The sequence below is a fragment of the Arctopsyche grandis genome, chromosome 4, assembly GCF_051622035.1.
Source record: "Arctopsyche grandis isolate Sample6627 chromosome 4, ASM5162203v2, whole genome shotgun sequence".
Classification (NCBI taxonomy): Eukaryota; Metazoa; Arthropoda; class Insecta; order Trichoptera; family Hydropsychidae; genus Arctopsyche; species Arctopsyche grandis.
The window spans coordinates 29,107,138-29,122,451 of record NC_135358.1 but is presented as its reverse complement, the minus strand read 5'-3'; the positions used below and the strand labels follow the sequence as shown (position 1 = coordinate 29,122,451).

The 15,314-nt window shown below is 38.8% G+C and overlaps 4 protein-coding genes across 12 annotated transcripts in view; 1 reads left to right on the top strand and 3 right to left on the bottom strand.

The window, feature by feature from the left end:
- Positions 1–15,314, bottom strand: part of LOC143911118 (lysosomal dipeptide transporter MFSD1-like) — a 356,706-nt gene that overhangs the window by 292,772 nt on the left and 48,620 nt on the right. The gene's annotated exons all lie outside the window — the stretch shown is intronic.
- LOC143911123 (INO80 complex subunit B) lies at positions 301–3,118 on the top strand. The gene is made up of 3 exons (XM_077429883.1): positions 301–393; positions 1,338–1,693; positions 2,421–3,118. The coding sequence occupies exons 1-3, from the start codon at positions 345–347 to the stop codon at positions 2,964–2,966; spliced, it is 951 nt and encodes a 316-aa protein (XP_077286009.1). The 5' UTR covers positions 301–344; the 3' UTR covers positions 2,967–3,118.
- On the bottom strand, positions 818–9,983 carry LOC143911122 (BTB/POZ domain-containing adapter for CUL3-mediated RhoA degradation protein 3). 9 transcript variants are annotated; one of them, XR_013260536.1, is made up of 7 exons: positions 8,941–9,137; positions 5,428–5,478; positions 4,610–4,798; positions 4,259–4,518; positions 3,745–4,153; positions 2,743–2,866; positions 818–1,247 (listed from the first exon to the last, which is right to left on the bottom strand). XR_013260536.1 is itself a non-coding variant. In XM_077429876.1 (5 exons), exons 1-5 carry the CDS (start codon positions 8,960–8,962, stop codon positions 1,147–1,149), a joined length of 987 nt encoding a protein of 328 aa, XP_077286002.1. In that variant the 5' UTR covers positions 8,963–9,983; the 3' UTR covers positions 818–1,146. The 9 variants fall into 9 exon arrangements, 6 of the variants coding, with proteins under 6 accessions (XP_077286002.1, XP_077286003.1, XP_077286005.1 ...); XR_013260534.1 differs by lacking the exon at positions 5,428–5,478 and having other exon boundaries at positions 4,604–4,798; positions 8,941–9,983; XR_013260535.1 differs by lacking the exon at positions 5,428–5,478 and having other exon boundaries at positions 8,941–9,983.
- Positions 12,013–14,146, bottom strand: MED8 (mediator complex subunit 8). Its single transcript, XM_077429887.1, has 5 exons — positions 13,945–14,146; positions 13,648–13,814; positions 13,326–13,571; positions 13,147–13,240; positions 12,013–13,068 (listed from the first exon to the last, which is right to left on the bottom strand). The coding sequence occupies exons 2-5, from the start codon at positions 13,810–13,812 to the stop codon at positions 12,851–12,853; spliced, it is 723 nt and encodes a 240-aa protein (XP_077286013.1). The 5' UTR covers positions 13,813–13,814; positions 13,945–14,146; the 3' UTR covers positions 12,013–12,850.

Sequence of the window (15,314 nt, the reverse complement as noted above, 5' to 3'; positions counted from 1 at the left end):
GTCGCTCTAGAGTAGTCACACAAGATCACCCGTCACACTTAAACTGGTCACGAGAAAACTGGTCACAAGAAAACTGGCCACACCCTAAAATCGGTCACGAGAAAACTAGTTGACCGATTTTAGGTTGTGACCAGTTTTATCGTAACCAATTTTAGGGTGTGACCAGTTTTAGTGTGACGGGTGATCACGTGTGACCTATCTAGAGCGACTGGTTGTCCTGTGACCGGTTCACCTTTGACTAGTAATCACCGAACCGAGCTAAATACTGTATGAGCGGACATGGCCATTAAATAACGTTTCAGGTTGAGTTTGACGTTTGACAGTTGAGTCAAAACACAACTACCATGGGCCGACGAAAGGACAATAACACTCCAGAAGAAAATGTCAAGATTGGTAAGAAAACTTACATAATTCACCCTTTATTTTATATTATTTTTGCCACTGACTGTGATCCAAGTTTGGTTTGATTTCGACCAATTCTGCAGGTAATTTTCAAAATTATTCGTCGAGATAATATAAGAGGTAATGTTGACACACACACACACACCTCTTATATTATATTATTACTTAACCTCACGCGACCAGAACCGTTACCTCTTATTGGAGATTAGAAGTTAAGTGAAGCCACACCCTTGAAATTTCACATTGATGTAAAATCGATAACTGTCATCGGGTTTTAAAAGCTTTTATATTTTATATAAAATCGTACCTGAAGAAGCAGTACATCTGGAAGGGATTGTACGACTTTTACTGTAATCCTTCGAAACGTGTTCGAGATTTTTTATCGACTTCCTCAAATTAAAACAAGTGTTTTTTTCAATGAAGTTTATTATAATATTGCATAGATTTCAACAAAGTGCGAAGATATCTACATATCGTATCTTCCATCTTATTAAGCCTCGGTGCAAGCTATATATGTATGTATGTGTTTAACACTTCATTTTGAAAATAGTAGATCTGGACATTGCAGCCTACGATTGTCGACTTAAAGTGTTACTTTTAACCTAATTCGACAATGTCGATTACCTTTACAGTCATTGCTAAATTAGTAAGTCAATATTACAACAATATTTACATAATAATTATTTGAATATCACAAAATGTTTTACTAATGCAAACATGTATTAAAAAACAGCACATCAGGAACTACATATCTTCAGTCGAATAAATTATTGAATGTCTACAAAATTTATTTATCACATATTTCAGTGAACCGTGATCAAACTTCTGTTTATGATCAACCAAACCTGAAAAATAAAATAAATACACCATGTACATACAATCAATTTTCCCTACGTTTGTCAATTACTTCTAAATGTATTTTTTTACAATTACAGACAAATCGGAATCGCCCCAAAAGTCGAAGCATCACCGACATAGGAGACATAGAAAGAGAAAAGTAGATGATCTGGACAGCGATACGTCAATCGATGTTTCATTCGAAGACAGCATTAACACAAAACCAGCATTCAAAATCAAAATGAAAATTAATAAAGAGCAGCATCCGATCAGTGCGTCCGAATCGATCAAATCGCATAGCAGATCACAAGATAAGAAATCTTCAGCACTCGTGATGGCAACCTCACCGAAATCTAGCAACAAAAAGAAAAAGGGAAATAAGGGAAGAGAGAGCGGCACTTCTAGCGAAGAAGAAAGATGGCTCGATGCCATCGAATCCGGCAAACTCGAAGAGGTAATTCAAAATGCCGGTTTTATGTGCTGTCACTGTCACTCACCAAATACAAAATCGATTAATAAGATTATATGTACATACGATGATGTATACGTACGATTCCGACTTGTTAGTAAATTAACGATTTCAACTCGTCTGGATTTTTACTTATTATACTCACCGTTGCATATCTTATGTACATGTGTATGTCTGCATAGCCCTCTACAAATTTGACGATGTAAAAATGTATTTACAATAAAATAGTAACAAAGATACTTTGAATACATACATATTATATACAAAAATCTCTAAACACTGACCGTTCAAAGTACCAAGTAGTTATTAAATTTTTTTCAATATAAATACATACATACGGTGATCGGATTAATGCACTCAAGTGTATTTGTCAAACTTTCAAAGATGCTCCAGAAAAACTAACGCAATAGAATTCCATAAAAAAGCGTCAAGGGGTATTTTTATGTTTATTTGACTCTTTTTTGTGGAATTCTATTGCATAAGTTCTTCTTGATCACCTTGAAAATTAGGATTTCTCGAAACTACGCCACTATTCATTCAGTGCATTCTTCCGGGAACCAATATATATTTATATATATATATATATACATATATACATATACATATGTAATGTAAACACACATTCTCACTTAGAACACAAAAACAGATGAATTAATGTGTTATGGTTATGAACTATGTACATATGTCACTCTTTTAATCGTCAATTTTTTAGGTTGATGAAGAACTAAAAAAAATCAAGCCCAAAGATCCGAAAATGATGACGGCGCGGCAAAGGGCCATGTATGAAAGAGGCAATGATAAAGAGCCCAGTCCTGGCGGTGAAGTATTGTTAGCCTTGCCATCTGGATACAAAGAAAAAGTTATGACCGCAGAAGCAATACAAAAAGCTGCCCTCAAATCCCAAAAAAGAAAACAGCTGGCCGACGAGAAGAGAGAAAAGGACAAGAAGAAAACGATGGAGAGGCTTTTGAAAAAGCAAGAGACTAAAACTATCAAGGGCAACGCTAAAGGCAAACCTCTGAAAAAGCATGTACCTCTAATATCTTATAGGAATACGGTGGAGAGTATTACTGTGTCAATGCCCCCAGATGTTGATTTTCCACTGGAAGCGAAGACGTCAATTGATCCTCCGAAACCGGTCATTTGCGGAGTGGCGAACTGTGCAAATTTAAAAAAATACTTGTGTTCACGTACTGGTATACCGTTGTGTAGTTTACAATGTTATAAAAACAACATAGTCAATGTAGTCGTATCCTAATTCTTCAGGTTCCACCAAATAAACAATGTGTAATTAAGGTTTATTTGCAACTCGGTACATTTGCAACATTTAATTTATTTAAATATATATATATATACTATTTTACATAAATGCAATGATAAATATGTCAGAAAAAATGGAATATGAGTATGAGTATGTAGTTTATTTTGTTTACATTAATTATTTAATTGCTATAAAACATATGATATATATATATATACGTATAGATTTTTTTTTTTTTTTGTCTACGGGGATAATTTCTAAAACATTATCACAGCTTTAGGGACCTTGACTATATGTGGTTGTTAGTTAAGTGGGGAAACATCAATATAACGTGAAATCGAGAAACATTATCATTAAATACATAAACACGTACATATATGTATATTAAACTACTACAACAAGAATTTGGCAAAATTTTGAGCTGATTTTACTGCACTCTAATAATCTTCAACTGTGCTCGTCTACGCACAACTTGACTAACAAGTATAAATAGTAATACACACCGTACATACATCAGCAGATATATTTTATGTAAAGTTCAAACGTCATTTGCATCATTATTATTGTTGTTGTTGTCTTGGAAACAGTCTATTAGTCTTAAAATCCACTTATGCACGGCAAAGACAAATTCAAAAGTCATCATTGAAGATGTAATAAAGCAGGGCACTGACTCAGCAGATGTAGTTGCTCTGTTTGCTATTTCTGAGCCGTGCCAAGCCCGATTCTAAACGCTACGACTGATTATTCTGCTTGTTAGAACGAAGACGAGCCAAACCTGAGCGTTCTTCCTCCTCGTCGCTCGTGTACGACATTCCAGCGACTGCACCTCGAGACGACGTAGCCTGCATCAGATCCTGATCCGGTCCATTTCTATTCTCGTATAACAATATACTTAGCGTTTCCTCGAATATTCTCGCCTCGGGAAATTCAACTTTGGTGTGTTTTTTATCGGTTGCATACACGATGGACGTACAGCAAACTTCCGCACGGTTTTTGCCGTGGCCGTAGAACGACCAGCAACATATTTCATTCGATCCAATCACATCTTTGATAAACAGAACCCGCCCACTGAACCGCAATGACAGTTTGTCAAACAGCTCTATATTCTTCAGAAGATTGTCATCCGACGTGCTAGTGTAGGAGTATTTATTGTTATGTCTATTGATGAGCAATTTCACAACTGGCTGAAACGACAAACAAATTGTAACATTTATATATATATATATACATATATTATAAGAATACATGTGTATTTATGCTATCGAGTGATAATCGAAATGTAAAAATACCTTTGTCGTCGACATAATGAGCAATTGTTCTTCTTTCTGAGAAGTAATCAATGGCACTCTACATATGGGTTCAGCGTCCCTTTCCTTCTTGGCCAAAGCTTGTTGACAGGATTCCACCAACTCGTCGATCAAATAATATTTGGCTTCGGCCAGCAATTCGGCTACTTCTTTGCAACTATCGGGCAACGGAACGGTGCCGTCTCTCAAAAAGTTCAATATTGTTCCAAAATGTTTCCCGCAACGATCGATCAATATCCAACCTAAGAAAAAAGAGCGACGGCATAATATGTAAATGTACACGTGTACACGTAATAAAAAGGATTGAACGAATAGAAGTTGACGAACCCGTACCTTCAGAATCTGTGAGCACTTCCATGCGACCACTGAACATGGCCCTCAACATATTATCGTTCTTTGTCAACGTTCCGATGGTAGTATAATAAAGACTACCACCGACGTTTAATTTTACATATTGCGAGGGATTCCCTTTCACCACTGTCTTGTGATCCCCGGACATCTTTGCCGATTCGTTACTTTGCCCTGGAAAAGGAGAAAAGGTGCCAGTTAAAATCAAAACTCGTCACACATTTATTTAATGCACACAAATCAAATGCGGGTCTACCCCATGGAATCGAATTAGAAATGCACGAAAAACCAAATATCGGAAGGCAAAGATCGAAAATCGAAAGATCTTAAGTCGAAAGACCAAAAAAAAAGTACATACTCACATACATCCTCACTTAATTTGCGCGAGCAGGATACAACAGGAACAAGAGGAACAGGCTTTTCCTCCCGTATTCTGCGCGCGCACATTAATACGGGAGGAAAAGCCTTTTCCTCTTGTTCCTGTTGTATCCTGCTCGCGCAAATTAAGTGAGTATGTACCGTTTACCATGCACCCTTTTTTTTGATCTTTCGACTTGAGATCTTTCGATTTTCGATCTTTGCCTTCCGATATTTGGTTTTTCGTGCATTTTTAATTCGATCCCGTGAGGTGCACCCATCAAATGCACATCAATTAGCACACATTTACGACAAATACAAATTTTAATTCAAGGACACCGAACTCTGCATCGCTGAATCGATTTAAACGTTTACTTTCTAAACATTCTTCTTCGAACAGGGATACATGTACATAATTATAATTATTTCCAACAGTTTTTACAAACCTCAAAACGAACAATTGATATCTACAAATAACTTTCGGCTTGTGTATAAATCTGAAATTCATGAAATTTTCTTAAAAAACCAAAACGATCGAATAAATACTGTACCACATATTTATCAACTATTTGCATGTTAGTCGTTTGATTAACAAAAAGTTATTTGATCCTAAGAAAAATTTTAATATTTATTTTGAATATTACCAATATGGAAAAGAAAACGTGTTGTATTATTTTTATTTTATTTTATTTATAGAAAAATCAACAGACAACGGGATGTACATAGATATGTATAAAAAAACAAATAGTAAATATATAATATATGTAACATCCGAGTCCAATTACAGATTTTTACAAAAATTATAAAAAAAAAATGAAAAAGATAAATAAAAGGAAAACAAATGAAAAAGATAAATAAAAGGAAAACAAATGAAAAAGAAAAGAATAAAGGCTATAACATGACAAAATCTGTAGAACATTCAATAATTAAACTATAGTATTAAAATATTGGAAAAAGGTTATAAAATAGAATATAAGAAGAAATTGAAATTTACAAATATAAAACAAATGAAAAAGGTAAATACAAAATAAACAAATGAAAAGGAAAAGAATTAAAGCTATAATATGATTAAATAGCACATTACATAACTAAACTTAAGTATAAAAATATTGGAAATATTGGAAAAATATAATAGGAGAAGAAATTAATCAATCGGTCAAGATTCTCTTGATGTTAGACCTGAATTGATGTAGGGAAATACCAAATAGATCAACCTCATTCAGCTCTCCGTTAAACATACGATAAACGCGCTGCAGATAAGAATATTTTTGGGAATTAGTATTGAAAGGATCAAGTGAAAAGAGTGCAACGCGTATCATTAAAATTATCATTATCATTAAAAGACAAATTAGATATAATCAATGCTTTAAAAAGCGGTGTCTTAAGGCGTTTTTTGTCAAATAAATATGGTGTTGAAACGTCAACGATCTTGGATATAAAAAAATTATGAAGTTTGCTGATTCTTTTATGTCAGAAGATGGAATCTCAGAGCGTAAGGTTATGAAAAAATCAGGAAATGAAGAAATCGAAAAGTGTATTTTTTTATATGGTTCATTCAAAGACGATCATCTGGACAGCAAATATCTCGTCTATTATTGTATGAAAAGTATTCTCGATTTAGCAGCTTCAAAAGAATAATTTAATATCGATCCGCATGTTATTATACCTATATATTATATGTAAATGTAGACAAATAAAAATTATTCATACTGAATGAACACGTCTTCCCTGTCAATTGTGATTTTTTCGATTATCCGGACTACCTTCAACCCCAATTAGTCGGGATAATCGAGGTTCTACTGTACTGTAAGTGATAATCTCGAGCAATGAAGGCTCGAACCCACTGTAATACGTATTGTTTTATATTTATATACTCTCGATACAAATGGATTCGATTAATTTCACAAGATGAATTGAAATTGGCGGAAAGCAGTCTGAATCGAAATTAAGGGGGTAATATACATATTTTATGGTATCCAAAAAATTAGCAGTGATCGAGGAACATTTTAAGGATTTTTTTTCTTTTTTGATAAGTTGGTTGTACGTTTGAAAGCATTTTAGCGTTGCAGTACAACTCAATCGTTTCGTACCAAATGACTAGAACAGTGGTTCTTAACCCGGGTTCGATCAAGGGGTTCGGCGGTCAATCTCAATCTCAATTGAGTCAATCTCAAGGGTTCGGCGGAAATTCAGCAGAGCCAGGTTCAACAGCAACTCTTCAGAACAACAACGCTCTCAACGTTTTGGTGTCAACAAATGGTAACGTAACCTGTTATTGCTAAGAAAGCTCTGGAGATTTTCATACCGTTTGTTACAACATATCTTTGCGAGCAATCCTTTTCGAGGATGCTGGACATAAAAACAAAGAAAAGGAACAGACTTTGTTGCGAAAATAACATGAGAGTGGCACTTACCAAGGTAAAGCCTCGCATTTCTGAACTGATCTCTGAAAAGCAACAGCAGAAGCCACACTGATTTGCAGTAAATATTCATTATTATGTTTTTGTATGAAAATCATGTTTTAATGGTTTTGTTCTTTGAACACAGTGATGTTGATGCACGGTTCATTTTGTGCACCAGTAAAATATATACCTAAAATATATATCATATTTTATTTTTCCAATTAAGAGGGCTGTACATCCGAAACCTTAATTTTGTTGCCGTTCCTTTCTTCGATATATATATTGAGTGAATGCGACAATATATATAAATATATATATTGAGCGAATGCGACAGTTGCGCTTCGACCAGATAAAACGTATTTTAAATCGACAAAATCGAGGTTTCGTATTCTCCTATTTTCTCCTCCGAAACTGGACCAATTTTTAAAAAAAATTCATCATCGGTATGAGAAAGATATTTTCTGAGCAACTATGCGCGTATTTTTTTTTAAATCGACCGTTGAATAAGCACGCTGGACTCTTTTCGTGGGTGTAAAAAAGAGGCGATTTTATAGATGTTTGGCGGCTCCTAGCTCCTATAAAAAATAACTAATCAAAAAAAATAAAACCATAGATGCATCCCAATGGTGGATATCCATTGCATATTAAAAAATAATATCTCTAGTGCCATAATTGAGGAAGGCAGAAGTGCAATACGTTTGTATGGACAAGGCGCTGGTGTCCAGCCCTCTTAAATAAGCACTCTGGACTCTTTTCGTGGGTGTAAGAAAAGAGGCGATTTTATCCTACAAAAAATAACTAATCAAAAAAATAAAACGATAGATGCATCCCAATGGTGGATATTCATAGCATAATAAAAAATAATTTCTCTAGTGCTATAATTGAGGAAGGCAGAAGTGCAATACGTTTGTATGGACAAGGCGCTGGTGTCCAGCCCTCTTAAATAAGCACTCTGGACTCTTTTCGTGGGTGTAAAAAAGAGGCGATTTAATCCTATAAAAAATAACTAATCAAAAAAATAAAATGATAGATGCATCCCAATGGTGGACATCCATAGCATAATAAAAAATAATTTCTCTAGTGCCATAATTGAGGAAGGCAGAAGTGCAATACGTTTGTATGGACAAGGCGCTGGTGTCCAGCCCTCTTAAATAAGCACTCTGGACTCTTTTCGTGGGTGTAAAAAAAAGGCGATTTATTTTTAATCAAAAAAATAAAGTGATAGATGCATCCCAATGGTGGATATCCATAGCATATTAAAAAATAATTTCTCCAGTGAGGAAGGGAGAAGTCTTATACGTTTGTATGGACAATGCGCTGGTGTCCAGCCCTCTTAAGAAGGGTTGGGTGAATGCGCATATGAAACTGGTGGGGTTCAGTACCTCCAACAAGATTAAGAACCACTGGACTAGGAGGATAGAGACCCCCAGTAGTGACTCATCCATTGTGACAGTGAATTGGTGGATAGAGGATCGACAAGAACTTGTACTGTACAAGTGTAGGAAGATCGTTTGACAGGTGGCAAAGCGGAAGTTGGAGTGGAGTGAGTCAATTTACCAGATTGGAGCTCCGGCCGCATACCGCGAAGGCTGTGGCTGTGGCTGGGGCTGCGGCTGATGCTGAAGCCGAGGCTGTGGAGGAAGGACGATCTGCTCGAGGAGCGGAGGTCTGCTCGAAGCGGCGTCGACCCGAACCAGTATCGACCGACCGACCGACCGACGGAGAACGAGACGAAGAGACACCGAGACAGAGACAGAGACACCCAGGCGAAGAGAGAACCAGCACGCCCATTCCAGTGCCGACAACTGCCCCCTTTTAATTTACTAGACGTTTCGTCCGATACATTTGTTTCATTTATTTTAATATACCAGTGGTTTTACCCGGCTTCGTTCGGCGTCCTGTTCTCGTACACGAAAGTCAGCCGTGGCTGAAATACTTCGTCCAGCTTACCCATAAAGGCGAGTACACGGGAAATCCCAAGGAACTACGCAACTACGCATCAAACATAGAACACAATGGAAGACCTCGAATCTTCCAGAACGTGATCTCACCAGCCCAGGTACACGTTGCTCAAGCAACACCTTTATAAACCGGCGCATCGTCTCCAGATGCCAGTTTTAACCAAAGGCCCATCGACATTCTGAAGATGGGTATAGGCTAAAATTAGCATCCAATTAAATTGACCAGATTCAACCACCTCCAAACGGTCTGTAGGCATATAGTACAACTGAAATGATCTCATCAGGTCACTGCGACACATATCCAGGAAAGTCATTAACGCATGGCACACGCTCGCCTCGTCAAAAGGTCGACACGTGTTTCTATACACGTATCTGGGAAACAAAGGAAGAACACACTGAACCCATAAAAACCACGAACTACGTCCAGGCGTATGAACCCATAAAACCACGCTCGCGAGTACCAAGAACAAAATATGTGCACACGACACACTTCAACCCAAAACGTTTATAAAGCAACGCAGCAACCTCCACCGGCAGAGTGAGCCTCTAGAGTTCAACTAGATCACATCTCCGAAGAAACCTCTTCATACATACAATAACCATTGTACCAATTGAACGCAAATAAACGATCCTCTTTCAAACTACACAACACGTGTTTCGTTAGACCGGGATACGGTCAACATACCTTCCCTGTCTTACACTGATGACCGCCGACTACTAAATTGGCGATCTTACAGGTCCATACCCGTTAACCACCCACTAACACACTAACCCCGACAGTATCCCACAGATGATGCACTAATTTTGCTTAGTGTTCCAGATTGACAAACACTCCACAAGCGAGCAGCTGCCAGCCCGCACTACAAACATCACCGAGAGTCCGATCCAGTGGCGGCTCGTCCGTATGGGCTGCGGGACTGCAGCCCTCCCAGTACAGTACAAATGCATGCTATTTTTGTCATCTACATGGGCTGCGGGGCTGCAGCCTCCCAGTATAGTACATATTCAAGTTATTTTTGTTTTCATTCGATCACCGGTTTGGTTAACAAGCTACTACAGCCTGAATAATCTCTGCAGCCCCCCCGCTACGAAATCTCACGAGCCGCTACTGGTCCGATCCCATATAACACGTTAGATAGATAGGTCAAGGGAGTGTCACTACCCTAGAAAACTATCGATAAAACGTAGCCACAAAGAAGAAGAAGCAGATGCCAGTGAGCTTCAGGAACTCGACCTGGCTCGTTCCAGCGAATCCCCTAACTACTTCGCTGTACATACAAATACACCTGTATTAGTCGAGTAATGGAGATCCTCTTCAAAATTCAACTGAATTTCCATAGGCCGGGAAACGGTCAAAACCTTCAACTCGCCCTATAGTCCCATGCTCGTCTCTTTGCGGTCCTATCACTGTAGCTTTTGGGCCTCAGCACACTTGTCGGATCGTCCGGTGCGGTTCTCCCGTTGCGTACACCAGTCAGTCGGTCGTCGGCGCGCGCATTCGTGTATAGCTCGAGTACTACACGATTTTCAACACCGGTCGATTCATTTTCCAAGTCCAAAGTAGAGTATGCCTTTGTGACTTGAAAGACAAAGGGCCTCAGCACACTTGCCGAATCGTCCGGTGCGGCCCGTTAGCTGCCGGTAGCCGTTCCGGACGATCGCAACCGCATTGAGGGGGAAACCGCAATCCACCTCGATCGTAACAATTTTTAAAATTTCGTCCCATGCTCGTCTCTTTGCCGTCCTATCAAAGCCGGCGGCTACCACGGAAAGTTTAACGGTAGGAAGCTGCGTGGAGAGACCGGATACAGGAGCCGAGCTATATACTGCCTCGTGTGATGATCTGGTTAGAGCTCAGGCGACGGTGTGAGGATACTCAACCATCTCGCGTGGCTCAACAACAAGATGGATGACGATATCTGGGCGCGTCCGCTATGGAGACGGCTCGGGAGAGATGTCCATGTCCCCTGGAGGGTGGATGACGAGAGTGTGGGCACGTCTGTGCCCCTTGGCGGTCGGAGTGCGAAAGAGCATCTCTTCATCTGCCTTCCCGCGTTAGGAGCTCTTTGCCTGGGGTTGCCATTCGAAAAGATATCAAACGAAGCTGTCCTCGGCATGATGGGGAGAGGCAGGGAACTTGTTTCTGTCATCAAGCAGAGAAAGATGGAGTACCTCGGACACATGATAACCATGGGGAAAATAGAAGGAAAAAAATGGATTGGCAGGAAAAAGTTATCTTGGCTTCGATACATGCGCATGTGGACCGATATGAGCGCCGAAGATCTGTTCCGAGCCGCTGAAGACCGATGCGGATATATTCAAATAATCGACGAGGTGGTCGCCAACGTCCGGATGCGGACAAGGCATTAACAAGAAGAAGAAGGGATTTAGTGGTGGATGTTAACCATATCCCGGCCTAACGAAACACGGTTGCGTTTGTTGGAATAAATTCCAACAATAGACAATCCATAATTTAATATTGATCTTCATGTCATAGTCGACCCCCCGAAAATTTATTTAAATTGTGTATGTTCTGTTTTAATTTTCAATATTTAATTTGAATTTTAATATAAAAATTATAATTTAATTTTGATATTTGAATTTAATTTTAATACAATAATAATAGTTTTAATTTTGATATTTAATTTAATTTTTATTTCGATATTTTGTACGCTAATGGTTTCAGCTAAGTTGGCCTACGGTGCCCTTCGTTGGCTTGGTGCGTACGCACTATTAGAAACCATGCACGTTCATTACATTGGACCGTACATGTTCGATACATTGGTTATGTATTATCGGGGACCGTATTCTCAGGGGGAAGTCGCAGGTGGTGTCGGAATCCGTGTTATCAGGGGGCCGACTGTATTCGAATTATTCAGTTAGAGTTGGAGGTGACTGTGACATTATTATGATTATGAAAAGATTTTTAAAACAAAAATGTTACACAAATGTCAGGAATTATAATTTAATAATTTATTATACATGCTATTATACTATTATCCATTTAAATTGGTCTTAAATTATAAACTTAGATTAATTCACTTAAAAAATTGGTAAGCTATGTCTAAAAAATAATATTTTAAGCTTGCAATATTAAAAACATAAAGACGATGGAAGTGTTTTTACATTTTTTGTACACAGAGCATTGATGTATAATACACTAGATGGACCCTGACGTGTGATTTTGGTCGGAGATCTTGTCTTCACTAACTGAGGGGTGCGGGGGGTTTAAGTAGCGGGGAAGTTGGGAAAAAAAATAGTTTTTTTCCCTACGACGCAACGGTACCTACCTACCTACTGAGAGAAACTGTGCATGCGCCATTTATTTTGCATGCCCCAAAAGGGAGACCAGTATAAAGCGTGAGAGCGGATCTAGTGATTATACATCAATGGCACAGAGATGTTAATTTGAAAATAAAAACAGGTTACATAAATATATAAGGTTTTTATTTTTATCGAATTTATGTATGTATGTATATCGAGTTAGAAAAGTGACAAATATTATTTTATCGTTGATAGGGATGAATTTGAGTGGCAGATTTAATGTTAGTTTTGATCGAAGACGGTGCTTTCGGCAGGGGTGGGGCCGGAAGAGGAGGCGGTGCGGGTCTCGGCGGGCCAACCATCTGCGGAACATTGGAGACTACACCGCGTAAACCTTTACCCATTCCGACTGCGGTGACGAGGGCGTGCGTATCGGCTAAGCTGTGCGTCTGTTGAATACCTGCAAAATATGTTATAATTTGATATTTTACCATCGAAACGGAATCAAAACACTACCCAAATAAAATTTGAAAAATACCCGATCTCGTAGATTCTCCTTCCCAGTCTTCTCTACCTTTAGATACTATTTCCCAAACGTGGCCAACAACTTTGTTGAACTGACTCACTTGTTTCTGAAAGCATTTAATATTTATAAATATACATACAGCGATAATAATTTGCATATCGATAGGACAAAATAAAATATTGACAATTTACCTGCGCCGCGTCTAAATTCAGGGATGCAGCTTTATGTGTCAACTGTACCATACGCTGCTCCGCTTGCGGTTCCGGTTTCGTTCTGAGATAATCGGGAACTAGATCGTGAGCGAACGCCGGAACTCGTCCTTCCGAGAGCGTGACTAACGCTTCGTCTCGTTCACAACAAAGTAAAAGTGGCAAGACTGCAAGTCCGCGGAGCATGGGAGATATTTCGGGCGAGAGTATTTTACTCAAACTGGTCAACTGAAAACGATAATCAACATAAAATATACATCGAAAAATACAAATACAACACAAGTTAGGATCGACAGAGCAGTACGTGTCCCGAAAGAAGAGCATAATTGTCCAGAAAAGAGGGCCAGTTTATAGTTTCATATTCGGTTTCAAGTTTGTGTATCATCGCAGCGATAGCACTTTTCAAATCGTTAACTCTGGATATAATGGCTGTGAGAGCCGAGTCCAATTGTTTTTCTTCGCGTTGCATTTCTGTAAATTAAAAGTGACTCTTCGAAATCAATTGAATTACGTTCAAATTCAAAATATCGTAATAGTCGTAAGCATTGCAGGCGACTCTTGTCTATTCAGTGGATCTGGGATCTGTAATTTTAGTACTCACTCAGTAGTGAGGATGGCGACGATTTGTCACGATACCAATCTAATGAAAATGCAACACTATTTGTTTGATGGTGATTATTGGTGACGGAACGAAACAACACTCCGCACCGACACTGACACTGACACTGACATAAACGTCACACTCACGACTTCGCAACGGGTCTACCAACTAGACGCTGTCGCCAATGTCACCATAACAGTACAAAAGGCGGCCATGATAACATCCAGCAAAACATGCAGAAAATGTTCATACCTAGTCAGCACGTACCGACTTCAGCAGGTATCCGGCCGTATGAAAAGTATTCTTTGGTACATTTTGTATGGGTATATTCATACCAACCGTCACGTTTACGCCACGGCAGGCTTACAGCAGTACCCGACATTTCCTATTCATACCTTACAGCAACATCCGTCAACGTATTGTATCCGTTTTTTTTTGGCCATCGTGGAAATATACACGCGAATTACGTGCCATGAGTCTGCCGCTTTGCTGTTTTGGACCAATTATCGATAGTGACAGTTGAAAAGCTGTTCAATCTTTCGACATGGTTTTGGCGCAAATATTTAAAAAAAAATTAAATTTTTTACATAAATATTTAAAAAAAAATTGTCCATCATCATTCAGGGCGGTACACCTACACAGCGGATGACCCACGTCAACAATTTTTTTTCTCCCCACTCAATAAGTTTTTTTCTCTTTCTTTGTGTAACAATAATTTTTTTTCTATTGTAAAATTTGTTTCTTTGTAATTTTGCTATCGCTGATGCTGGGGGGGGGGGAGTGATGTGGCGGCTCGCTTATACGACATGGTCGAGTTTGGTTGCCTTCCTGCGAGTGGGGACCAACCCGGCTGGGTTCGGAGAGCCACTACTCACTCTGTCTTCAGCTGTCATATAATAAACACGTGCATTAACATGCCAGTCGTCTCATTCGTTCATCCTCCATATTACTATGTGGTGCTCACTGTAAATGGAATATTATATTTTTATTTGTGTTTATTATTATTTTTTGTCTCACTATACAACTTTCTTTTTATTACATACCTCCTTTGCATTTCACATGGTTTTCGTGTTAGTGGTAATTTTTTATATCTCTTATATTTTCTTCTGTATGTGTGCCTTGAACGATAGCTGCAGGAGCTGTACTGAGTGTATATGTATGGGTGACCAGTGGCTGTGGATGTGTCGTCGTCTCGATCAGCTTGCTCTGGAACGGTGCGGGGTGGGGGAATTATACAAAAGAGTAACGGTTATGATCTCGTTTTTATTGATGAGTAGATGGCGCGCCGGGGAGTTTCTCGGCGCCTGTGCCCCTTTATGACGGAGGCTGTGGATTGAGTAGGCTGTGGCTGGTCAGGAAGGGTAGACCAG